At 32.3% G+C, this 27429-nt stretch overlaps 2 protein-coding genes and 1 pseudogene across 3 annotated transcripts; all 3 read right to left on the bottom strand.

Moving 5' to 3' along the window:
* Positions 5116–7592, bottom strand: LOC18590037 (blue copper protein). The gene is made up of 2 exons (XM_007015310.2): positions 7048–7592; positions 5116–5720 (listed from the first exon to the last, which is right to left on the bottom strand). Exons 1-2 carry the CDS (start codon positions 7256–7258, stop codon positions 5233–5235), a joined length of 699 nt encoding a protein of 232 aa, XP_007015372.2. The 5' UTR covers positions 7259–7592; the 3' UTR covers positions 5116–5232.
* Positions 11385–13670, bottom strand: LOC18590036 (annotated as a pseudogene).
* On the bottom strand, positions 15650–19053 carry LOC18590035 (tubulin beta-5 chain). 2 transcript variants are annotated; one of them, XM_007015307.2, is made up of 4 exons: positions 18960–19053; positions 18460–18881; positions 17193–17462; positions 15650–16540 (listed from the first exon to the last, which is right to left on the bottom strand). In XM_007015307.2, the coding sequence occupies exons 2-4, from the start codon at positions 18851–18853 to the stop codon at positions 15855–15857; spliced, it is 1350 nt and encodes a 449-aa protein (XP_007015369.2). In that variant the 5' UTR covers positions 18854–18881; positions 18960–19053; the 3' UTR covers positions 15650–15854. The 2 variants fall into 2 exon arrangements, with proteins under 2 accessions (XP_007015369.2, XP_017983481.1); XM_018127992.1 differs by lacking the exons at positions 18460–18881; positions 18960–19053 and adding an exon at positions 17922–18334.

The raw sequence follows: 27429 nt of genomic DNA, 5'->3' as shown, positions 1-27429 counted from the left end.
AACCAATTAACCCACAACACGCCATATGTAGACGTGGACCCCCTTCAACGCTTTGGTACGACCATAAAACCAGGAAGAAAATAGTTTAAGCAAAGCATAACAATTGCAAAAAACACCAACATATCAAACCAACCCAGCAAAAAATCAAAGAACAGAAAAAAGTTTTAATTTTAGACTGACTGACCTCTTCACTGATAATCAACATTGTTGCTGTGATGTAGTTAAGCTGGCAAAGAACGAAGTCAAACTCTCTGCTACCTTTTGGAATGAGGAATGAATGAAACTCTCTTACTTCCTTCACACAAACGTTTGCGATTTCAAAAAAATATTTAATTAAAATGAAATGGCCTTTTATATTAATTTCATTCATTCAGTGGAAGTCTAAACACATTCCTCGTTATTTGCTCGCCTTCTTTCACACCATGGCGTGTCACATATTCAACCCATGGAGTGTCACATATTCAACCCATGCCGTGTCACACGTCTGATTATGACGTGTCACACACTTTAAACCCTATCGTGTCACACCCTTCTCACATATTTTTACCGTGCCGTCTCACACATTATCACACTAGCGTGCCACAAATTCCCTACATGAAGTGTCACACACTCTAAACCCTGTCGTGTAACTCCCGTGTCGCACATTATCATCATGTCGTTTCACACATTATGACCCTGTCGTGTCACATGTTCTGACCATGGTGTGTCACACACTCTAAATGCTGCCGTGTCACATATTCTCACCATGCTATCTCATACATTATCACCTTGTCGTATCACACCCGTGTCACACATTCTCACCTTGCCGTTTCACACATTATAACATTGCCGTGTCACACGTCTGACCATGGCTTGTCACACACTCTAAACCCTGTGGTGTCACACCCCTCTCATATTATCACCGTGTCGTCTCATACATTATCACCATGACGTGTCACATATTCCCTCCATGGCGTGTCACACACTCTAAACCTTGTCATGTCACATATTCTCAACATGACGTGTCACACATTCCCACCATGCCGTGTCACAAACATTATACCTTAGCGTGTCATAGCCGTTTCACATATTCTCACCATGATGTGTCACACATTCCCACCATGCCGTGTCACACATTCCCACCATGTCGTTTCACAAACTCTAAACCCTACAGTCACATAGACGTGTCACATATGGCCTGTTGTAGCACGACCATTTCTTATTTCGGATTCACATCTTTCTCCTTTCAATTCACCACCGTATCAGGGATTTCTGGTTTCACATCATTGTCAAAGCTTTCGATTCATCATGATCGATTCCTCGTTCGGTTTAATATTACCCTTCTCGTATTATCTGAATGTCATGTTCGAAATATCTGAAAAAATATTTCATGCAACATTATCTTGTTTTGCACAAACTTCTGGGGAAAAAATTGGATGTTTTGCACAAAAGTAGATGTTTGGAAATTCTTCGCATATTTATTTTCTTATTTTTCACCTGTTTAAGAGTGCGAATCACCGAAGATGTCTCATTAAGGGCATTTTTGTCCCAAAATCTCTTCTGGTGGCTAAAAATAGTTAAATTTATCTAGAATGTTATTTTCAAAAACACATTATTTTCAAGGGCCAAAAAAAAATTTCCCCTTATGTTAAAGTGCAGAATGTTTAGGTGTGCACCGAATATTGCGTTTTTTAATTTTTAAAAAAAAAAAGTTGTTTAATTTCTTTATTAAATATTTTTTAAATTAATACTTACAATATGAATATTATAGAAAATTGAACCTGATTTTTAGATTAAGGAATATACATTTTTTTTATTTCTTTATATAAAGAAATATAAAGCTAGGATTTAGAAATTAATTTTGATTTTTTATTATTATTCCTTTTTAAACTCTTTAACTAACTATTATTTTTTATTTTATCAATTAGATCATAAATAATAAAAACTTTTATTCATGTCTAAGTCTCTGTATAATTCATAACATACTATCATTGACTAAATTTAATTCATAACATACTATTATTGGCCAAATTGATGCTTGCATTGATATTTTTTTTTCTCCACGAAAATTTGTTTTATTGCAAGTTCCTAAAAAACTTAATCAATAAATCATAGAAATGTTTAAGTTTTGACAAATAAATTCATGCTACGTCTTCATTAAGTTAAGCTTTATGTGTCCAAAAATTAAAATCTGTATAAGAGTCAATTTTTTTGCTAATTAATATGACCCAAAAATCACATGTTTAACCTCTCATAATGGAAAAAAGACATGAGTCATATAAAGGGCACATCAATCAATTTAAAATATGGTATTTATTGCTTCTTTAAAAAAAAAGTTATTGATTTGGCATTCTTATAAATAAATAATATAGTGTTTATTGATTTTTACTGAAAAAAAGTATATAATGTTTAATTATATAATTAAAAATAAATCATATGGATTTGATTACTTATTTAAATAATATGGATTTGATTTCAATTATAAAAATGGATTTGACACAAATTTAAGCCCAAACCCAATACAAATTTTTTCATGATTTTAATATTTTTGGGCCATTTAAGTCCAAGCCCAAGCCATGCCCAATGCACCCTCTAACCGATCGAAATTGACCAAAACCGAGGTCGGTTTCGATTGACCAATTGTTCCTTATGATCGATCGATCATAAGGAAAGATCTATTTCGGCAGTTTTCGTTTCTCTCGAAATCGAAACTAACCGACACTCACCTTTACTAACATGTTAGCATGTCAATATCACGTCATCATATTAGTACCACATGGTACTACCACGTCATCATGTCAATGCCACATGGCATGCCACGTCATCATGCAAGTACCACATCATCACATGTGTCACGTCAGCACTGATATCATCCTTTTAACGACTATATTGGGTGCCGTTAAAAGAAGGGACTAAATTGAAATAATTCTCAAAATCAAGAGATTAAATTGCTTTTATTTTGAGTATATGGACTAAATTTAACAAAGTACATAGATATAAGGACTTGGTGGGTATTCGACTCACAAAATTTGGCCGTTAGAGCACCAATTTTGCATTTTTTGTGGTCAGGGGTGAACTGAAGGTGGTGGAGTCCCTCAGTTTTATGTTATTATTTAATTTTATTTCAAAAGTGATTGAAATTTGAATAAAAGCTGCTATGGAAGAAAGTGTGTTTGGCGGGAGTCAACAACCATTTGAAAAATGAAGGCTTAAAGGTTGAGGCAAAACGGTGTCATTTCATCATTGTCAGTATGGATAGTCTTAAACAGATGATAAAGGGTTGTTTAAATAAGTCTAGTTAGTTGTTTCGTGTTATACGGCATATAGTTGTGTTGTTTTACTTTTAATGTTCAAAACTCTTTGTCCAAGTATTATTTTGATCTTTGTTTCTCATCCAGCTTAACCGTTACTTTAATTTTGTGTTATTATTACCGTTGTAAGTGCACAAGAACCTATGCTTGGTGTCTATGCTCTTTGCTTTAGATCTTATTTTTCAATACTCATACTGAGGCTAGATCTAAGCTCGGTTGTTTTAGTTTTTCGAATTCTTGTATAAAAACTAAAATGGAAATTGAATTGGTGAGAGGGAAAATCATATTTTCAGAAATGTTTTTCAAAAAAGAAAAGTGATTAATTTTTCTTCAAAATCAAGATATTGACTCAATTTATAACTTGGTATGATAACCTTTTAGTCATTCTTCATATAAAGTCCTAATTTGGAGTTGGAGCATCAGATTGAATGTTAGATTTTATTATATATAAGATAGTAATTTTCACAAAAAAGCTAAAAGCATTCTTGTTTAAAAAATTTTTTAACCCATTCCTACTCGTATAGAATAGTTAATGTCAAGGAGATTCAATATTAACTATTCCATATTTTTAAAGAAAAATCATTCTTGGAGAATCAAATGAACCAAACGTAAGTTTAGAACCAGGGGAAGTAGGAATACCCCAACCAAACATGCCACAGGGGAAGATGAAGTTTCACTAAGAAAAGAGTCTTCTCTTGAATAAACACGAGCAATATATATTTCTTGTGCTTCGATCAAGTCCTTAACAAAGTTCAATTATTGTAATTAGGGATACGAAAAAAGGCCTCTATATATACATTTTTATTTTTTATTTTTCTTTTAAACTATGTAGCATAGATGTAAAGTTGTCGGTCAAAGAGTATAAATTTTATTCTTTTTGTTTTGTTTTGTTTCTCTTAATTTTGTTTCAAATGGGCTCTAATTATACTATTTTCAATAATCCTCTCGACCCTTTTTACTCCATTAGCCTTACAGTAGTGGGGGAGGGGCGGGACAGAATAAGATTCGAATAATAGTCTCTTCTTAAATCAACAAATAAATACACCAAAATTTAGTATTAATTTTAATTAAAGTAACTTATACAAGTACGAAGTATTGATTATTATAAATAACTAATTTTTAAGCCCCTGCATTGCAGGGTTATTCTTTTGTCATTGTTTATGTTAATTTTGAAAACTCTATTTATAAATTAATTTATATTTTTTTTACTTAATTCTTTTTCCCAAAAAAAATAGTTCCAATTTTTTAATCAAGAAAATGTAACAACAATCTCATTAAAACAATTTATCTCACCCAAAAAGTGATTAGGGCGCACCCATTCTAATGACAAGAGAGAGCTAAACTAATCAAATATAGATATATTATGTAAATCAAAAAGTGATTAAAGGATACTTATATTAATGACAAAAAAAATAAAAAATAAATAAAATTAAAATATGATAAATACTTTAAATACGAACAACGAGACAGCTATGCTAAGGTTTAATTTATAACACCAATTAATGATGCACCAATTTAAGATCATTGAGTTTGGTTAGATATAGACCAATCTCGTTTCTTATAATTCATAATTTGATTTTTCCTTTTGCCAAAAGTTTTTCACTTTATGATATATATTTTTTATATATAATATGCAATCTAACTACAAGTTCTTGCCCATTCTTACATAATAACAATTAATAAGTGAATGAGGGCCGAATATCATTGTGTTCCACTATTAATATTTTATTAAAAAATTGATATCAATTATGGGATCAAATATTCAAATACTTATATTTTATTATTATTATCATTACTATGACTGTACAACACCAAATGCATTCCCTAAACACTGATACACTCTTGCATTCAAAATTCACAAATAAAATTATAAGGATGTCGATTTTATTCTATAAAGGGAAAAAAGAATATTATAATAAAAAACAAAGTAAAGTATAAATATTCAAAATATGCAAAAAATTCCTAATAATATTAAAAACCCGTTCAATTTTCGATCCAAAGAGTTGAAAAGTAAAGAAAATGATCCCGAATCCTCATCCTTATCACTTTCCTCTTCAATGGGATGATTGAAGTTTGCAGGTACAATAGTATCCGGGGCAGAATCATCACTCCCAAAATCAGGACTGTTTGGAGCTGGGGCGTCATCTGGTTCTTCTAGGCTCTTGGGTAACCCTTGGCCGTGAGTCACATTTATTTTGAATTGCTGACCATTCTGGCACTGCTCACCATCATAATCACTGGAGAAGAAATAATTCATCCCTTCCTTCACCAAGGGAACTGGCACTGAGACTGGATAAGGCACCGTGGCCGATGGATTGGCCGCCGACCATTCGATGGTATCGTTTTGCAAAGCATCATTGTCATCACAGAGCTTGTATATGGTGAAATTGTATGTTTGCACTACTGAATGGTTATTATCTGTATTAAAGACTGCATAAACAAAATGAACACAGAGTACTGTCAGAAAGAAACAATTTCTCTATTTCCAAATTTTATGTTTAAAATAAAAACAAATAGTAATCAAACCTGTGAATTAGAGTGACCAAAGAACCAAATGGTCCATATTGAATACTCACAAAACAATACCCTAATTAGTTAGATGTACCCAATTTGTGGAGAAATAACATAAAGAAATAGCTTCTATCTGGCCAATATATTCTGTAACAGAGAAATAGTGAACACAACAGAGAATTGTCAGAATATTCTTCAAAGTGCAAACCTTTCATTTTTTTATGTGTACTTTTTATTATTCCATCACCGGCAAAACAATCATCTTCTGCCAGCTTGGAAAAAGAGGGTTCAATGCTCATGCATGCTATTCTCCGAATCCAAGAAGCTAATGCCCTCAACTTTAAGCATGTCAGTCAGCGAAATTCTTATAATGGTATTGCACATGGGAAACTTCTTGCAACACAATCCATCTTTTTTTCACTACATAAACTTGTAATTATTGAAGTCAATAAATTCATGGGGGATTGGGAGGAAAACATCTATCGAGAGAAACTCAAAAAAGGTAACGGTTGAGATGCATGCAAGGCCAGGTGTATGGACAAAATCTATGCATTCTCGGTAGTAAATGCTTCTCTTTTTGGAATAAGTTTTTTCAATCACATCTATGCTTAAGTGGGAAAGCATAACTTAAAGGTACTTGATTAATAGAGTACTTTTCTTTTCTCTAAACTAATGGAAGAGTCAAGAGTGAATTAGGTTGTACTATCAGCCTTTTAGTTTTCTCCATCAGCAGTGCCTATTAGGATTTAGGAGTAATAAAAACCCCAAAAAGAAAAGAAGAAGAAAGGAAAGGAAATCAATAGTTGAGACGAAGTATGAGTGGAGCAAATTCAAGGAGAAGCTTAGGGAAAAAAAAAATTCAAGAAAGCAATTTGGATTAGTTCATTTCTTTTCCTCAGTTAAGAGTTTCTGCAAAAGGAATTCAGAAAGTTGCAGCTAAATTAAAAAAAAAAAAAAACAGATTTTCTTGGGAGTTCATATTGTTATAATACTTCACAACAGATCAGTAACTTGAGTATTTGTGAACTGAAGATCTCCAACTTAACTTATGGAAACATTTCCTTATATGGGTTCACATGGTTTCTTCTGTTTATGGAAATTTACTAAAAATCCACAGATTTTTGTCATGACTACAGATAGGAAACTAGAAGGAAAGCAAAAGTAAATATATATTGCTCATAATTCATGAACGACAACATCAAAAGAGTAACAATTTAAGAGAGATGCAAGTATAAAGATATCTTACTGAGGAAATCTCCCAAGCTGAAGTTTTTGGCAGCTGCCCATTTCTGGTAGTTTACAGTAGGCTTTTCAAGGGTGTCATACCAGCCCAGGGAGTCACCAACTGTATAGTTCTTGTAAGCTGTAACAGATCCTGAAAAAGAGAGAAGCAGAAGACAAGAAATTGTGAAGAATTGCAGAACTGAAGTACTAGTGTAACCTCTCTGTTTTATCATTCTTGGTTTCTGTGCTGTTTGGTGGCCTATAGTCTTAACCCCGGGACTTCACCTCTTCTACTGAGAGAACCAAAAGCAATGGAATTGCCACCTAGTGATTTGTATATGTAGCCTTGCCTTTGCATGGAATTACTAGAATGGTCTATCTTTTTTGTGATGGTCCCAGAGCCATTACATTGTCAGATTCATAATTTTTTTTCCTTTAACAGCTGAGTGGATGATAAGAAAGGAATAATCTCCCAACTCAAAAGTTATTAACTACCCAAAACCAGAATAATTTACTCATCATCACAAGACTTGAAAGACTTGATTACTAGATTGTTTGCAATTTTATTGTTTCTAACAGCAGTTTTGAGGAAAATAAAGCTTGCTCACACATCCGTTCCATTCTGATCAATTCTTTTTGGATAATGAATTTTAACTGTGTTATGCAAGAAAACAAAAATGGTTAAATGCTCCAAAATGAACTACTATTCAAAGGGCAAGACTCACAGTTGCAATTCAACTTGCTAGTAGAATATGGTAAATGCTGGAAGGTCACCTCTCAGTTCAACACAGCCATAGAATATGGTAGAACATATATATATGTGTGTGTATATATATATATATATATGTGTGTATATATACACACACATTCAATAATGCTAAGGTTCAAGTCAACTGCTTAGTTACTCAAATGTCATGGTTGATCCAATAGTTATGGTTCAAGCCCTAGTGTTTTGAGTGGCTTATATTTTGCAGTGAATGCTTGAACTAGTAATTCTATTATCTTATAAACAATAGAATTTAAATACACCCCCCCTCCAAAAAAAAAAGAACTAAAGAAGCCATTGTAAATGCCTCTATGAAGGTCTCTTTCAAGGCTTCCTCTTCAAAATGGGATACAGACTTCTATAAATGCAAATGTATGAACAAGTGAACAATGATAGGGGCAGGTATCATCTGCCATGAAAACTTATAATATCTTTTATCACGTGGACAATGACATGACAAATTTTACACCCTAAATTTCCAGCTTTTATAGCAGATTTTTATCTATTTGCAACCGCACATTGATTTCATTTGTTAAACGACTGAAAGTAATATATTTATGATTTTATCTATATATAACCATTCAAATTTAATTCACTAGTCTTTAATCAATCAAAGGCTAGCATTTATATGTTTTTTTTAACAATATTTTTATCTTTTGAGGTTAAATTAAAAGGAAGAAGAAGCCTCAAAGATATTTATTTGTCTTTGTGTAGTAATTCATAAAGTCATCCGGAAATTGGTGGATACATTGTTTTTCTTATAAAGGACAGAAATAACAACCAGTTGATTGGATTTGGTAAGTAGACTAAGTTAGGTGGCTGAAGGGGCTGTCACCCCACTGGCAAAGAAAGAATCAAACCACCAACAACTATATATTGAACATAACTAATTTCTCTTTGTTTACTATATATCTTAATTATTTTATAATTTTTCTGTACAAGTTTGTTGGAATTGAATGCCCCCTAGCTAAGCCTTCACATTGATAGTAAATTTGTTAATAAAACAGATCAATTCATTTTAAATTTTCACATACGTATCATATAGTATCTTAATTCTTACAATAATTAATATGGGGCAAATAATTGGGGGTACTATTAAAAAGGTGTGTATATATATATATATATATATATATATATATATATGTACAGTAACAACTAAATTGACCACTAATAAATTTTATGCATGAAAAATATGAGCTCTCTCTTTAATCTCTGCTTAGATTTGCCTTTTACTGGGTTTATTAATAAAATGTTGAAGGGATAAATTTTTGTGTAAAATATTTAAATTTGAATCGTAAGATAAAATATTGGACTTATCAAATATCAGTGATGGGAAACCGAAGCAGTTGATATTAGGTTGTCATCAGGCTAAGTCCGCGAGGAATTGAAGGTTACTTATACTTATTGGATTGGGGTATAGCATCATTAATTTTCTTCTCTCCCATATTTGTTAATACAAAAAATAGAATAGAAGGAGGTCGACATGTGAGATGATGATACTAGAAAGAGTGTCGGTGGCATTCCAAGCTGTGCATGTGCCCTACCACCTACTGCTACACGTGCCTTATGTCAATTAGACACCACGTCGCTTTTCTTCTTCATTCCTCTTCTGTTTGTATTCACTCCATTGCTACGGTACCCTACAAAGACTAACAATCTCTTTGTAGGAAAGAAGGAATATCCATGTGTGTTTAGTTAATGGAAATGTTTTTTTTTTATTGTGGATGTAAGTAAATTTCAGCGTTCAATCATTTAATTTTGTCTTTTTTTTTTTATAAATTATTATTTGATTGAATGTTTATTGATTCATTTTGCTGTGACAAAATAGAGAAAAAAAAAAAAAGAGATTTGAGGTAAAATTTGAAGACATAATATTTTTAAAAAAATTTAAGTTATTTAAAAAATTTAAACAAAATTTTAATTTTTATTATTTTCGATTAAATGTTTTATTTTTTATTTTAAAAAATAATATTTATTATTAAAAATTAATTAATTATTGTTATTTTAAATGTCACTTATTATTTTATGTAATGTAATGTTAACATGATATTTTAACAAGTCATAATAATATATGATAATGTGATATAAATGGTATGATTATGTAATATTTGTATTGTTTATATCAATATCACATCAATATCAACACCAAATGAATATAAAATGAAAAGTAAAATTTTAATTAATGACAATTTTAGTTATAAAAGTTTATTTGATCAAAATAAAAATATAAAACTTAATTGAACATAATAAAACAATAAGATTTATTTAAATTTTTTAAATTATTCAAAACTTTTTCAAATATTATGTAAATCTTAAATAAAAAATATTTTTCTTATTTCCCTCGTAGCCAAGGAAAGAAGGGNTTAAGAATTTTTTATAAAATTTTATTTGATTCAAATAAAAATATAAAAACTTATTGAACACAATAAAAAAAAAGATTTATTTAAATTTTTTAAATTATTCAAAACTTTTTCAAATATTATGTAAATCTTAAATAAAAAATATTTTTCTTATTTCCCTCGTAGCCAAGGAAAGAAGGGAAAGACAAAAATACTTTTCTTCTCTCTTTCCTTTCTCTCTCTTTCTCTCTTACCAAACATAAGCATAAAAAAAATTTAGATGAAATTTTCTGTTAACTTTCTTATGAAAATTCTTGTGGACTTAATATTCTACTTTAAAGATTTTGTGTTCAAATGAGATAAAAAATTATGGGATAAAAAACAATTACTTTTCATTATATAGTTTAAAATCACATGTATAAAAAAATTGAACAAAAGTTCGAATGGAAAATAAAATTTAAAATTCATTTGATAAATTACATATATGAAAACTAAAGATAATTTTCATGAATCTTACTATTATTTCTATAAATTTCTGTTTTAAATGAAAATTATCAAGTATTTTTCATGGTTAAAAAATTAATTAAAATAGCTAGCAATGTCACAAAAGTAAAACCAAGAAACTCATATTAATTAAAATTTTCAAGCATAAGTACAATAATGTTAAGTCACAGCTACAACCTTCAAACCATCAAATTTAGCAAGAACCTGGTTAGCAAAACCCTTCACAAATCATTGCAGCATATCATCATCACCTCTTCTCTTTCTAATCATGTACCAGAATTGATATTTTCACTTCTTACATAGCTAATTATCAGAATAAGTTTTCAAAAGCAACCCCCAACAGCAATAATCCATGTTTAGCACTTCAATAATGAGACTTTTAAGTTTGAATCTTCACTGCACCACCTTAATCATCCTAGTAAAGAATGACTTACCCTTAATGGAATTATACACTTTTTGGAATCATTGGCAACTAAAGACAACAATGTTGCACCAATCACTTTCGTAGGCAGTGCTTGCTCAGCCATGTCCAAGGATTTTGTTTTCCTTGGACGACTCTAGAGCCATCCGTCTTGCTTCTTAGATTGCCTGACAGATTGAATTTATAAGTATGATATCTCCTGTATGTGCACCAGCTGGAAGCCAGGGCATGTGAAGTCTTTGTAGTTTGTACTAATAGAATGTTCATGCAGCTTGCAAGTGAGGGCATCATCAACGTGGCACTTCACTGAATCTTTTGAGTCATTGATCTAAGAATAGTGCAGAAATTTTTATTTATGGTGTACAAGAAAGTTGGCACTACTTTTGCACAGAACTGCAACAGCATTTATAAAACCTTAAGCGATACAAATCAAATATAGGAGGACAAAAAAAGGATCACAAAACTGATTATGTGATAAACTTATTGGCTCTGTGGTGACACTGCCACAAATTATATCTCTAATCAGTGCCTTCATCATCATACAAATTCAAAGCTGCTTCTTAGTTCTGAGTAACTTGATCATCATATCTGCTCTTTGTTCCAGTCTCGGATTCTGCTGTGTCTTCCTTGTACTTATACCATGAAGCACAAAACAGATAGATAATAAAGTTGAGGGTGCTAAGGACAGCTAGGAACCAATAGAAGAGATTCAGATTATTGGCATTTAAGTTATCACCATGTATCCACCCTGTCTTGCTTGGAGTGATCTTCTCAGTGACAGTGTTTATAATGTTGACAAATGCAGTACTCAAGAAGTTGCCAAATGATAGAGATAACCACGCGAAGGAAGTAGCAAGCGATTTCATCCCTGAGGGAGCTTCCTTGTAGAAGAACTCCATTAGTCCAACAATTGTGAACATGTCTGCTAGTCCAAATATTCCATATTGGAAGGAAAGCCAGAATAGACTAATAGGCTTGTACGGATCTTTTATGGCCTGATCCCTCCTCTTAACTTCAACTAGGCCGGCAACACCCATTGATATGATAGAAAGGACAAGACCAACTCCAACCCGCTGTAGTTGTGTGATGCCTGATGGATGTCCAGTGATTTTTCGAGCGAAAGGGACAAGAAGAAACTCATACATGGGTATTAAGAATATCATAAAAACTAGAGGAATTACTGGTACAGATGCTGAAGGGAATTTTTTGCCAAAAATATATGGATCCATGAAGAACCCTTGGTGCACTGAGAATGTCTGCAATTGGGCCATGCATGTGTTCATTATAATGGTACTGGCTAAGATGGGCAACATCCTTGTCAAAACCTTGACTTCCTCAACTTGTGTCACCGTGCAAACTTTCCAGGGCTCTGGAGTAGTCTCTTGAGGAAGAATAGCAGCCTTGTCTAGTGACCTGTTTCAGTCGTAGGAATTAATTTGCATAGATGTTGTCGGTAAAGATCTAAAATGTCAATCTACTAAATCAGGTCTGATTTGGCAAGTGACTTTGCGTTTTAGTAACCTCATCAATGAACTACTAAAAGTATTAATTACTGTCAAGAAGAGTATTTGATTGTTTATTTGATCACTCTCTGAAGTGAAAATAACAAGTTCATGGTATATATTCACCTGAACTGATTGGTATGAGAGAGTTTTTTATCGTATTGATTTATATCTTTATCATTGATCTCGAAAAGTTCATCAGAATTTTCTGGTAATGACAATCTTCGGTTTTTCATTGCAACCACGATAACCTGAACAATCCACAATTCACTCTTATCAGGAGTCAAATATTATACGGTACTATATGAGCACGAGGGACAGAGAAGGTGAGAAAATAAACCTGCACTATTCTCAGTAGAGGACTGTTCCGAAGAGGGGGAAAGCGGTAAAATGGCTTCCCAAGAGCAACTGCAATGAATCCAATAATAGCAGTCATAGTGCCCATGAAGAAACCCCAGTACCAAGCCTCGTTCATGCTGACCCACACTACGAATGAGACACCAATTACTGCTCCAAAAGTGGTGCTTAATAAGTACCAATTAAAATAGCTTCCAATCTGCTTTGCTCCTTTTGGATCCTTGGAATCAAATTGATCAGCACCAAGTGCCGGAAGAGCTCCTTTGACTCCACCTGTACCCAAGGCTAATAGAGAAAGCGAGCCATAGAACATCAATGCTAAGCCGCCTTTGACACAATCCTTCTGGCAAAGAAGATCGGGCCGCAGGTCTTTTGAATAAGCTTGAATGGTAACCATTGACAGTCCCTGCGAATAAAAGCAGGATTAAGAAAATATTGAGGAAATTAATAAGCAAAGGATTAGGAAGTAGTTGAACTTGTATAAAGCGAGGCACACTTTGATATAGTTAAACTTACTATTACTTCCAGTGATCCAAATATCAAAATTGTATACAGTCGGTTCAAGTAAGTGTCTGAAATGAAGCCTCCTAGCAGTGTGAGCAAGCACACTGAGCCCAAGAAGTTTGTAAGAGTATTTGAAGAAGTGGGAAGATCAAGTTTCATCATAAAGTGGAAATACAGAACCATGCTAACCATGTTAGCAACAAATCCAATATTCTCAAGGGCCCCCAATGCTACATATCAGAAGAGAAACATGAATGAGTTTATTTAATTACTTCATTATGATCAAGTTACCTAAGCAAATCCTAATTTGCAAGCTTTTTAAGAGCATAGTTCTCACCAAAAACAAAAGAGCAAGCTCGGAATCCACCTTTCTTAGCATCCTGAAATCGAAAAACAACAGTCAGTACATTAACAATACAGAGGGGGATGTGGGAGAAGTAAATGGAAGTAGAAGGAAATAAAAACAATATGGAGATAGTCACCATTTTTGAGGCTTGAGAGCTTAGCAAGTTTTCAGTTGCTTGTGAGCTGTATGTTGTCTTGATCAAATCAAGGCATGGCATCTCTTTTATAAGGGAATGGCAAGAGATTCTAGCCCCCAACTCTATTGTTAACTCCAGGGACTCCTTGGATAGTTAGTTTATTCCTCATTTTGGAAACCAAAGCCGAATTCTCTCTCAGTGTCTGTGTGGTTACTGCTAGTGTTATTCCCTATTTCGGATTATGTTCTTTATGTTTCATAAGGATGCTGGGAGCCGTTTTGTTGATCACCTTTAACATTTTTCTGCAATATTTTTATTCTGCATACTTTAGATGTATATATATATCCTCCCAAATCATTGACTTTGCTAAGCAGGTTGACAAGGAAAGGTTGTACAACTGTGGGAATCTGCCTCCGAGGGAGATTTCCACAAAGGTTATAAAATTGGTAAATGAAGATATGGAAGTCCTCCAATGGTAGGACGGTTGCGTTAGGTTGTTCTATCCTTTTATGGCTAAAGAGACAAGGTTTTTAGAGCTATATGTATACAGTATTTATAAATTCCTCGTCCTATTAACCATTGCCTAAGGCAATACCCCTCCTTTTAGTCGGCTGCTGTTCTCTCCAAAATTTATAATAGTATCTTGATTAGAGGTCTGTTGTCTTGGTCTCTCTTTTCCTAGCGAAACTGACTCGGGGAGCTCGCAGTCACCCATCTTCGACAATAGCCACTACAGGGATAGGGACACCAATGGGGTAACCACAATCAGACTTTAATGGTAGGCTCTACTAGACTGTCGAGGTGTCCACGGGCCTGATCCAACTCAGGCCGGGCCGTTCGATTTTATATTATTATTAAATTACTAAATAATATATTTAAATATATAAAAAATATTTTTAATATTTTAAAATTATAAAGCTTTTAAAGTTTCAAAGTATTAACCGAGTTTGGTCTGATTCATAACTACCTCTAAGTAGATTAGAAGTCTTGAATTCAATGGTCATTAGTCAGCTGCCAGTCTATAGGTGACTTGTTCTGAATTTCGGTCCACCCTTTCCTTACCTTTCCTCCTTGATTTGTATTAAAAAATAATATATTTTCTGCTTTTACTATTTAGATGATTTGAATTTTCAAAATTATTTACGTATATAAATCTTTTCACTAAAGTTACGAATCATGATTTGAAATGTCATTTAAAATTGTTATGTCTAAATGAATGGGGTTACTATGATTTTGTTTTGAAAAAAAAAAAGTTATGCGGAAATATACTTAGTTATAAATATGATTGAAAATTTTAATTAATTTTAAAATCAATCACCTTTAATTACTATCAAATTAAATAATTGGATTAAATCATAACTCGATTCTGTATTAATTATAATTTAATTGGGAAAAATTATTGTCATCCTTGGATCTTATTGAAAATAAACCTACCTCATTATTTTGAAACATTATTTATCTCTTGAAAAAATAACTGATGTTAGGATTTCATTAGTCGAATTACTATTTGTTCGAAGGTAAATATTAAAATGCCCTCACTTTTTTCTTCTTTTTATTTTTTTATTTTAATTAATTTCTTTGTCACTAAACCTTTTTCTTCTTCAAATGAAAGGTAATTAATTTATTCTAACTAAACCTAGCCCATCTTCAGCTCATTAATAAAATTCCAAGTCTACTCCATAGGAATAAGATGAATTTCATTATATTTTGTACCAAATATAAAAAGACAATAGCAGGAAAAGAAACAGATATAACAAATACTATTAACTTTCATTATAGCAAACGAATTGAACAGCAAGGCTAGAATTCAAACAGATAAAAAGAGTAATAAAAACAGCTTTTCACATATGTTACCACTCAATCTAACAGAAAATTGCACTTTTTAACTCTCAAGCAGTATATCGAGGCATTACCACAGTCCACAATATAAAGTAGCACACAGCCTTTACATCTCTCACATCTCATGAACACCTTCCTCCTCCTCCTCCTCCTCCTCATATTCAAGTTCCTCATCAGCTGTAGCATCCTGGTACTGCTGATATTCAGATACAAGGTCATTCATGTTGCTCTCAGCCTCAGTGAACTCCATTTCATCCATTCCTTCCCCAGTGTACCAGTGCAAGAAAGCCTTCCTCCTAAACATGGCAGTGAATTGCTCACTCACTCGCCTGAACATCTCCTGAATGGAGGTTGAGTTACCAATGAAAGTTGATGCCATAGACAGGCCCTCAGGAGGAATATCACACACACTAGACTTCACATTGTTTGGAATCCACTCAACAAAGTATGAAGAGTTCTTGTTTTGAACATTAATCATTTGCTCATCAACCTCTTTGGTGCTCATCTTCCCCCTGAACATGGCTGAGGCTGTGAGGTAGCGACCATGTCGTGGGTCTGCAGCACACATCATATTCTTAGCATCCCACATTTGCTGGGTGAGTTCTGGGACAGTTAGAGCACGATACTGCTGAGATCCCCTCGAGGGGAGAGGAGCAAACCCAACCATAAAGAAGTGCAGACGAGGGAAAGGAATGAGGTTCACTGCAAGTTTTCGGAGGTCAGAGTTGAGCTGGCCAGGGAATCTAAGGCAGCATGTGACACCACTCATGGTTGCAGAGATCAGATGGTTCAGATCACCAACTGTTACAATCAACAAAAGAAAGTTACTTCAGCATTAGCCTTATAGCAATGTAGCATTCAGGAGAAGAGTATAGCACTTCCCACAATATCAACCACATAAATCTCAATCAATTCTCACTCATACAGTAAGAAGAGGGAATTCAATTTTTTTTTAGAAAAAAGGAATAAATTTAAATTATTTACCCAATTATATCAAAAGAACACGCCTAGCCAGCCAATACTATCCCATGGCATTATTTAGGAACAAAAGACTCACACTATAACCAAATCTGGGAAAAATACACTAATATACTTGACTATAGATCACAACAATTCTCCTGCTTCGTTCAATATTATCTGATATTAACACCTATTTCTAAGATGTACATTTACATAATCCTTTAGAATGAAATCCAGACAATAAACCAGCAATAGAAAACTTTAGGCAAACATTATTAGATAACTCAACGGAAACCAGACTTTCAAAAAAAAAAAAAACTCAACTGAAACCAATTCCACAGAGTTATTCTGCAAATCAGTTACTGCTCAAGTTTTGCGCAGAAATTTAATGGAAGTAATACAAGATACCAAACCAACACACACAATCAATTTTTGTACATAAAAAGAAATTGTAGGCAATCATACAATATCAAGTCAAACAATTGAAACTTACAGCTAGGAGTAGTTAACTTCAGGGTCCTGAAACAGATATCATACAAAGCCTCATTGTCCAACACCATGCACTCATCAGCATTCTCAACAAGCTGATGAACAGAAAGGGTGGCATTGTATGGCTCAACCACTGTATCTGAAACCTTTGGTGATGGGAAGACAGAGAAAGTGAGCATCATTCTATCAGGGTATTCTTCTCTGATCTTTGAGATCAACAGGGTACCCATCCCGGAACCAGTTCCTCCACCCAGAGAGTGGCAAACTTGAAAACCTATTCACACAAACAAATAAACATGTAAATAAAAACCAAAAACCAAAATTAAAGAAACAAGATACCCCCAACATCAACACCAACATCTCCAAAGCAAATTTCATTAGCATTATTATTTTATCCATTGCCCAAGATGTTTGTTTTACCGCATAAAGAACTTTGAATATGTTAACATAACTCTAATTCAATTTTTACTTCCTTTTCTATAATCAAATGGACACGTGGCAAACATTAAAGAGACAAATAGCCAAAATTTTATAAATTAGAGTATTCGACTGCTGGTGTATAGGAATTTTTTTTTTTTTTTTTTTTGGAATTGGGGAAGGGATTAAAACTCCTCTTTCTACATTAACTAATGAGCCAAATGCTTTTACAGACATTAAAATGTCGTTTAAAGCATCAATATTAAAGAAAAAAACAGTTAAACTTGTATTAAAAGAAGAACTAAAAAAATTATACCTTGGAGACAGTCACAATTCTCAGCCTCCTTTCTAACAACATCAAGAACAGCATCAATAAGCTCAGCTCCTTCAGTGTAATGCCCCTTAGCCCAATTATTCCCAGCTCCAGATTGTCCAAACACGAAGTTATCAGGCCTAAAGATCTGTCCGTAAGGTCCAGTCCTCACACTATCCATAGTTCCCGGCTCGAGATCCATGAGCACGGCGCGTGGGACAAACCTTCCACACGAAGCCTCATTGTAGTAAACATTTACACGCTCCAATTGCAGATCGGAGTTTCCGATGTAACGTCCTGTGGGGTCGATGCCGTGCTCGTCGCAGACCACTTCCCAGAACTTGGATCCGATCTGGTTCCCGCACTGCCCACCTTGTACGTGAAGGATTTCCCTCATTTTTTTTTTTGAAAATTTTTTTAATCTGCCATGTNAACTAATGAGCCAAATGCTTTTACAGACATTAAAATGTCGTTTAAAGCATCAATATTAAAGAAAAAAACAGTTAAACTTGTATTAAAAGAAGAACTAAAAAAATTATACCTTGGAGACAGTCACAATTCTCAGCCTCCTTTCTAACAACATCAAGAACAGCATCAATAAGCTCAGCTCCTTCAGTGTAATGCCCCTTAGCCCAATTATTCCCAGCTCCAGATTGTCCAAACACGAAGTTATCAGGCCTAAAGATCTGTCCGTAAGGTCCAGTCCTCACACTATCCATAGTTCCCGGCTCGAGATCCATGAGCACGGCGCGTGGGACAAACCTTCCACACGAAGCCTCATTGTAGTAAACATTTACGCGCTCCAATTGCAGATCGGAGTTTCCGATGTAACGTCCTGTGGGGTCGATGCCGTGCTCGTCGCAGACCACTTCCCAGAACTTGGATCCGATCTGGTTCCCGCACTGCCCACCTTGTACGTGAAGGATTTCCCTCATTTTTGTTTTTGAAATTTTTTTTTAATTCCTGCGAAAATCAAGAAATGATAACTAAAAAAGCATAAAATAAATGAGTAAAAAATTAGATCTGGGGATTGGGGCTTACAGTAGGCGAGTGCTAGTGGGGATGGATGTCGGAGGATGATAGATAAGAGAGGGAGGGAGTGGAGATGGGGGAGTGCCAGTGGGAGTAAGAAATGAGGATTTTTATAACGGAGAATTGAAGGTCAAGGCTGTGAGATCGGACGGTTGATATTGTTTCCCTCCTTTTCCGTTTTTGGGCCGTTGGATGCCGTTGGATTTTGTTTCTGTGGGTTTTTCTTTTTTTTTAAATTTTCGAGGCGTCTAGATTGACGGAAATATCCTTTTCTCAAGTGACTTGTTTACCCTTGAATCAGACATTATACTCAAATAAATATCTAAATTATTTTAAAAAATTTAAATAAAGTCTTTTATATTTTTATTTTAGATCAATTTTGATAAATATCTAAGTTATTATAAATTGTGATATATCAGTATATCACATTATCATCAATTTTGATATATTAACATGCCACGTTAAAGTCACACGATATAAAATAATAAAAAATATTTTAACTAAGTTAATCATTAATTATAAAATCTCATTTTACTCACAATAAAAGTATAAGGTTTATTTGGATTAAAAAAAATACAAGAGCGTCAACGAACATAATAAAATTATAAAAACTTACCGGAATTTTTTTAAATAATTTCGAGACTTTTTTAGGTATTAGACCTTTGAATTATTATTTGAAAAAGAAAAAACAAGAGAATTTTGGATATTGATTTAGAAATTATTTAATATTTATTTAAGTACATTAAATTATATTTAATATATGAATTACTATAGTGTAAGGTAAAATTGATCTTAATCCAAATATGGCTTCTTTATATTTTTAAAAAGCGGGTAAAAATTTTCATTGAGAATATGTGTGTGTTTGCATATAATATATTTTTTTAAAAGGTAATTTTTTTTCTTTTAAAAGTAAATGATTAAAAGTATAATTAAATGAAACAAAATACATTTTTTTTATTTGTAGAACTAATATAAGTTAAATCCATGCCCAATATTACATAAAATTTTGTCTTTCTGTATATGTAAATGATAGGTGAATAAATATTTCAATGATTTGATAAAATTTATTTAACTAATTTATAAATGTCTATAATCCGATATATACGTAGTTATGCATGATATAATTGGATGACCATAAGTCCATAATCTTCATGTTGACTTAACCTCCTATTTCTTGATCAAACTGGGAATTGGTCATCACTTTTTGGTATAACCACCTTTGGTGTTTGATCTTAGTAGTAGGGAAGCAACCCATTCCTAAGAATTCATTGTCCCACTCAAGGGTAACTTGGTCTGTTTATATGCAAAAATTGCTTAATTCTAATTCAAAATGAAGGGTATTTTTTCCCATCACTGTATAAAACTTTATTCTTGTGTTAAACTAGGAAATTTTTGCCATGATGTATTTGGATGGAGCAGGTAGTAATTTCCTTAGTTGGATCAAGAAATGAGGAGAGAGATTTTGGTTGTTGCATCCACCATGGACCAAATAGAGACAGATAAGGTGGAGAAGCTTTGCTGTAAGGGCCACATGAGAGAGAGATGGCCATGTGACCTGCCAACCATCCTCATAACATTTAGTAACTCATAACTCAATTCTTTCACACACTCATAACTCAATTTTTGCTTAGGTTTTAGGCCAAGCATATCCCCCTCCCCTCCAACTCATTCCTTTTTACTTATTGCTTCTAAGTTTAGGAGTGTTATTGTCCATAAATCTCAACAAATATGGAAGAAGAGAAAGTTGGCATGGCAACCTAAGAGGTTTATTTTAAAACAAGTTGTCGGTCCCCATTTAAGTTAGATTCACACTAATGTTTATATGTTTATCATATATTTATTATATTAGATTGTAGGTTTTACACGGTTTGGATTTTATCCCACTAAATGAAGCAAAAGCAAACAAATGGTCAGGGCAAATTTGTTGAAAGATCAAAATCAAATGGATGAGCCACCAATACTCACTTTTTAGAGTGACATTATCACTCATCACCTTGGAGGAAAAAACTTAACTCTATATGTTTCTTTTATTTATCGTTTTATCACGTGACAAGGTCAGTCGATTATTGGCTACGAACATGAATGGCATGTGAGGTAAGCTGCTATAAAAACTTGAACAAATCAAAAAGCACAAAATTGAGGCACATGGTACCAAGCAGGCCAATACCATTTAAAGATTCAACTACTCTATAGACCTTATCTCTCCAGTCTACTGTTACGTCGGAGATACTCATTTGATTCACACAAATAGAATAACCATTGCACAGTTTACACATTTGACTCCATATCAGATGTATATATCATTTTATTTAAAAATTTATATTTGAATTTTCGTTCTCCGATAAAATTAATCAATTAATTAATTATTACATGATGCTTTCTTCCTACCCAAAAAAGACCTCAGTTGAGTGATGCCTAATTTATCTTTTTTATTTTCAAATGTAAAAAGAGTAATGTTATTTTGTTTGATTACTCCAAAAAAAATTATAAATTAACTTTGTGAATATTTATTTTTCTTTGAGTATTAAAGCCGTCGGACACTGTGATAATTCTCAATTCCAAGTACATTTTGTGATGAATAATGTTTTATCCTCAGCATAAAAATTATTTAATCAACTTTGTCAGAACCGAAGCTTAGCTTAGGTTTCTTTATCACTTTGCTGTTAGATGCGAGAGCCTTGGACCAGTTATCAGGCAGGGAAACAAAAAATTTGTAAATGAAAGTCCAATGTCTATTATACTTGGACAAAACACTTTACATTGGTATTAAAACGTATCTTTGTCATCTCTATAGGAACATTGTTCCTCCAATAATTGCCATACTTCACATTAATTTATTAGTCGGCTTAATACTTATAAAAACTCTTGTATTATTTAAAAATTTTTAAATAAATTTTTATTTTTTATTATATTTAATTAAATTCTTATATTTTTATTTTTAATAAAATATACTCTTAATGGTTGACTAATTAACATTAGTAAAATACCATTTGTCATTATGTGCCTATGTGATATTGATGTGACATTGACATGAAGGTTGAAAATATCACACAACATATCACGTCATCATCCATTATAATATGTTATTATACGACTTTAACGTTAAGCGGTGTAAAATGACAAGAGATATTTTAACTAATAATAATTAGTCAACTATTAGTTATAAAACTTTATTTGATTTAAAATAAAAATATAAGAGCTTAATTGAATGCAATAAAAGAATAAAAATTTATTTAAATTTTTCTAAATAGTTCAGAGGTTTCTTTAGGTATTATACCTTTATTGGTCTGTATATAATTTATATTACACTATATTTGATTTTACAATTTAATTGGCTTGATGGGAAGTAATTTTAATAATTTATAGCATGTTTGATCGACGAAATAGGATAGTCATTCCCCTTTATTAAGAAACCTGTATAGCCATTACTAAGGAGACCTCAATAATAGCTATTCCAAGACAGTGGAATAAGTAAAAAGTTTTGTTAAACAAAATTACCTTGAAATAAATTTTAAAAAATACCATCATATATACCATACATTTTTTTTTCATTTTTCACATTTTCTTTCTCTCTTTACCTCTCTCTTACTCTCTGTAAAGTTGCTTAATGAAGGGTGGCAAAGGGCAAAGCTGTTTGACGGTAACAACACCGATGCTAATTGCGGGAAGTGTCAAATGGCGTTCCTCCACCAAATTCGGCCATAAGGAGCATGAAATCGACACTCCATTACGTCGGGCACATCTCTAGTGATCGGTCGGTGAGAAGAAAGAAAAAAAAAATGAAAATACTAGAATGGAATGAAACAAAAAAAAAAAGAAAAGCTAAAAATTAATATTTTATATTTTAAAATTAAATTAAAATTTTAAAAAATAATATTTAAAATTTTAATATTTTTAAAATAAAATAATTATATATTATAACAAAAGATATATTTATCATTTATCACATATTCCTTGGTTATTCTTATAACTATTCTTGTCAACCAAATATTAAAATAAGTTATAATAGCAATTCCTATTTTTTTTCATTCTCATGAATCAAACTACATAATAATTATTCTTTTTTTATTTTATTTCTATGTAATGGTTATTCCTTTCTCACTCTATTCTACTTTGCAAACTAAACCTACCCTTAGAGAATTTCCACTTAACGTCTGTTTATTGTAATGATGGCAATTACATTTTCTAAATTTAATAAATTTGCACAATCCACTAGTACAATTTGAAAAAAAAGGAAGACAAAAAAAATGCTATTTTATAAAAAACGCAACATTGTAATTGTAAATATAATAACAATTTATTTAATCAAGAAAATGTAAAAACAATCTCATTAAAACAATTCATCTCACCTAAAAATAAATATATTATATAGACCAAAAGGTGATTAAAGGATGCTCATATTAATGACAAAAAAAAATCAAGTGTAAATTTCATGGATTCTAGATTGTAAAGACATTAATAAAATCTAAGGAAAAAGGTGAAAGTCGAAAGGTAGAGAAAAGAGGGAAAAACTAATGACTTTCATTTTATATTCAGCTGGTAAACAGTTATATTATGCTTCAGGTATTTGTACTATTAATGCAACATAATTTCTATATAAAAAACTCTTAGTAAAAAGAGAGTAATCTGATTTTGATAGCATAAAACCCAACTGCAATAAAGTTTTCATAAACTTAACACTTCATTGTTTGGATGCTTGTTTAAGACCATAAAAGGATTTTTGAAGTTTACATAATTTGTACCCTAGTAAACACTCCCTCTTAGGCTCATAACCTTGTGGAATCTCCATATAGACATTCTCAATCAAATCACCATTAAGAAAGCTATTATTGATATCTAGTTGTGATAATGACCAACCATGAACAACAGCCAATGCCAAAAATGTCCTGACAATGGTTTGTTTAACTACAAGACTAAAGGTGTCTTAATAGTCAAAACCTTTTCTCTAGGTGTACCCCTTTGCAACTAATCTTACCTCAAATCTATCAATACTCACATTAGCTTTAATTTTCACCTTATAAACCTACTTGCAGCCAATAGCTTTAAAATCAAAAAGTATAAAAATAATAGTATACGTTTTATTATTATCCAAAGCAACTCATCTTTCATGGCATTCCTCGACTAAACATATTGAACAACTTCTGAAAAAGAGTCAAATTTTGGTACTTGTGTAAGAGTAGTAGTAAAGGCTTTGTGGTTAAGAGACAATCTTGCAAGTGAAAGGTAATTGCAATAATAGATTTAGTGGAAGAAGAAAAATTACAATGGTAAATGTCTAGGTATTTTAGGGGTTTTCTAATCCTAGCACTCTTTTCTAAATTAGTTGGTGAAAATGAAGAAATTAAATAAAGGGAATTGGAGGATTGTAAGGGTTTTGGTATGAAATTATTATAGTCAAAAAATGATGTTGTGTTGAGTAGTAAAGAATGATTAGGAGAAGAAGGATGATTGGTACTCAATGAATGAATAAAAGTTTCATATGGTAAAGAATATGAAGGATGCGAATAGAAAAAAAGTGACAAGGTTGAGAACAAGATGATGATGCAGTATTTTTAAAGGGAAATACACTCTCATTAAAAACATCTTTGGAAAAAAAAAAACACTTGTGAGCCTCAATATCATAAAACTTATATCCCTTAACACCAATAGGATATCCAATGAAAATACATCTTTTAGCTCTAGGTTCAAACTTTTTTCTATTATGTGCAAGAGTACAAGCAAAGCATAATGAATTAAAGACTTTGAAGTATGAATATGTGGGTGGCTTATTGAACAATATTTCAAAAGGTGTCTTATTTTTAAGAAGTGGAGAAGGTACTTTATTAATAATATGAGCTGTTGTTAAAACTGACTTGCCTTAAAAAGAAATAGGTAAGGATGATTGAAAAAGGAAAGCTCTAGCTACATTAAGAATGTGTTGATGTTTTTTCTTTATAGTATCATTCTGTTGAGGTGTATCCACACATGACAATTGATACATAATTCCATTTTCAGAGTAAAATTGAACTAACCTAAATTCACTTCTATTATCTATTTGAATGCATTTAACATTTTTGTTAAACTAATTTTCAATCATTTTACAAAATCTAGGAGCAATTGTTGCAACATTATATTTAAACCTCATAAAAAACAACCAAGTAAGCCTAGAAAAATTATCTACAATGGTTAAAAAGCAATGATAACTTGTCAAAGTTGACGTAAAGTAAGGGCTCCATATGTCCATATAAGCAATTTCAAAAATATTTGGTATTGATTGAACATGTACAGGAAAATGTAGTCTATTTTGTTTTGTAAGAGGACATACATTGCATTGAAAACAATCTTGAAAGACTACATTATTACAAGACTCTTGAATTTGTTTTATTCTTTAAGCAAAAACATGACCTAACATATAGTGCCAAATATCAAAAGTATCACAAAGTTTATCACAAGAAAGTGTATTACAACTAGCTTTAGAAACTGAAGAAGTACTAGAAACAACATTATTTGTTTTTATAAAAACATCATTAGTTCTTAAAGGCATTTGTGCACTAAGAGTTCCTTACATGATATACAAGCTAGCAATGACTCTAGCATGACTAGTCAAAGTCTATGAACTAATATCATGAATTAGACAATAGTTATTAGTAAATACAAAAAAATATTTCTTCTATTGTGTAAATTGACTTACTGACAAAAGGTTAAAATTAAAATAGGGTACAAGTACAATATTATCTAGAACAAGATTTTTGGTTAATTGGACAATTCCTATAGACTAACAATTGCCTTATTTTTATTTGACAACTAGACAAACATGTTGTTTTCTAGTTTTGCTTGATTGAAAAAATATAAGGAACATGCTATATGATTTGTGGCTCCTGTGTCTATAGTCCATGTGTTATCTAATAAGAGTGTTCAAGGTTTTAATGTAAAATTGACAATGGATAAACATGTAGAGTTGGAAATTATACCTGCAAGAGCTGAATTTATAATGGAAAGCTTATCTAGTTGATAATTGGATTTTGATTACTCTTGTCCAGCATTTGTTCCTTTATGTTCAACACTGAGTGCCATAAGTTTATGAACTTGTCCTTTAATAAGAGAAAGTTGTGATACTTGACTGACAACATGACCCTCAACAGATTCTTCAGTATCAGTAGTAATTGTGTTATTGGCTGATGCCACCCCTTTTTTGAAATTTCCCTTCAATTTAGTGAACTTGAATCCCTCTAGAAATCCTATGAGTTTATAACACTTCTCCTTAATATGTTTTTTCTTGTTACAATGGGAACACACCAAATTATTGTTTCTTTTCTTACTCTCCGTAATTGTTGCCATAGCTAAAGTTTCAATTGGTGGTTATGACTACATTAATAATGACCTACACAACTTTTTTCAAAAGCACCAGATTATACGCCTTGTTAAGACTAGGAACCGGTTTCATCAATAACACTTATGACCTTAAGGCTGAATACGACTCATTTACGCCATGCATTAAGGAAATGAAACACACTATCTTTATGATATACATCAACAAATTTCTTATAGCTAGTTTTACACAAAATACATTCACAATATGAAAAAGGTCTATAAATACGCAATTCTTCCCGCAGTGCCTTTAACTCTGTAAAGTAAGCAACTATTGACCTGGTTTCTTAAGTGATAGTACAAAGAGTAAACTGAAGATTATATATTCATGAATCATCTAGTTGACTAAATCTTTCCTTCAAGGACTCCCAAATTTTATAAGCCAAGTTAACATAGAAGACCATAGAAGCTATATCTAAAGTTAAGGATTCCAACGAACACGCAACAATTAAATTGTAGCACCGGGTCCAATAAACATACAACTCACCTGTAGGTTTTGGTTGTTTGATAGTACCATCAATAAATCTGGATTTGTTTTGGATTGAAAAAGCCAAAAAAAAGTATTGGCTCCAAGCTAAATAGTTTATATTTGAAAGTTTAGGGGTTTATCACTACCGATCCATGATAATCAGAATAATGGATATAATAAGGTGAATGTAAATCTTCCATAAGAGAAACTGAGGTTTTTGTTGATGTAGATGACATCTTAGGGCTTCAATTTCAAGAATCAGAATGAAATTAAGAACATGATATTTATGATATCAAGAAAGAGGGATTTTCGAATTACTAGTGAAAGAAAAGGAATTACTACATATATTTTTTTAATCAAAGACAGAAAGATGAAGCCACTATAATACCATGTAAATTTCATGAATTTCATATTGTTAAGACATGAACAAAATTTAAGGAAAATAGTAAAAGTTAAAGAGGTAGAGAGAAAAAGGAAAAACTAATGAACTTCATTTTATATTTTTGTAAACAGTTACATTATGCTTCAAGTATTCATACTAAAATAGTTTTGCCAACTACACGAACTAATAACCAGCTAACCATAGTAAATTAAGTTAATATCACATATCAACCACGTGCTCAAGCTCTTTTCTCTTCTTTACTACTACCTATAGACTTTACT

This window comes from Theobroma cacao, chromosome 9, assembly GCF_000208745.1.
Source record: "Theobroma cacao cultivar B97-61/B2 chromosome 9, Criollo_cocoa_genome_V2, whole genome shotgun sequence".
Classification (NCBI taxonomy): Eukaryota; Viridiplantae; Streptophyta; class Magnoliopsida; order Malvales; family Malvaceae; genus Theobroma; species Theobroma cacao.
This window is presented reverse-complemented; position numbering and strand designations above follow the sequence as displayed.

What these genes read in the sequence shown, in the direction of transcription:
- LOC18590037 (XM_007015310.2), bottom strand. Translation starts at nt 7,258, where the DNA reads ATGATAAAACAGAGAGGTTACACTAGTACTTCAGTTCTGCAATTCTTC. An exon ending in CAGCTTGGGAGATTTCCTCA is followed by an intron (nt 5,721 to 7,047) that starts GTAAGATATCTT and finishes TTGTTTATGCAG; the next exon opens with TCTTTAATACAGATAATAAC.
- LOC18590035 (XM_007015307.2), bottom strand. Translation starts at nt 18,853, where the DNA reads ATGAGGGAAATCCTTCACGTACAAGGTGGGCAGTGCGGGAACCAGATC. An exon ending in GAATTGTGACTGTCTCCAAG is followed by an intron (nt 17,463 to 18,459) that starts GTATAATTTTTT and finishes TTGTGTGAATAG; the next exon opens with GTTTTCAAGTTTGCCACTCT. An exon ending in GAAGTTAACTACTCCTAGCT is followed by an intron (nt 16,541 to 17,192) that starts GTAAGTTTCAAT and finishes TGATTGTAACAG; the next exon opens with TTGGTGATCTGAACCATCTG.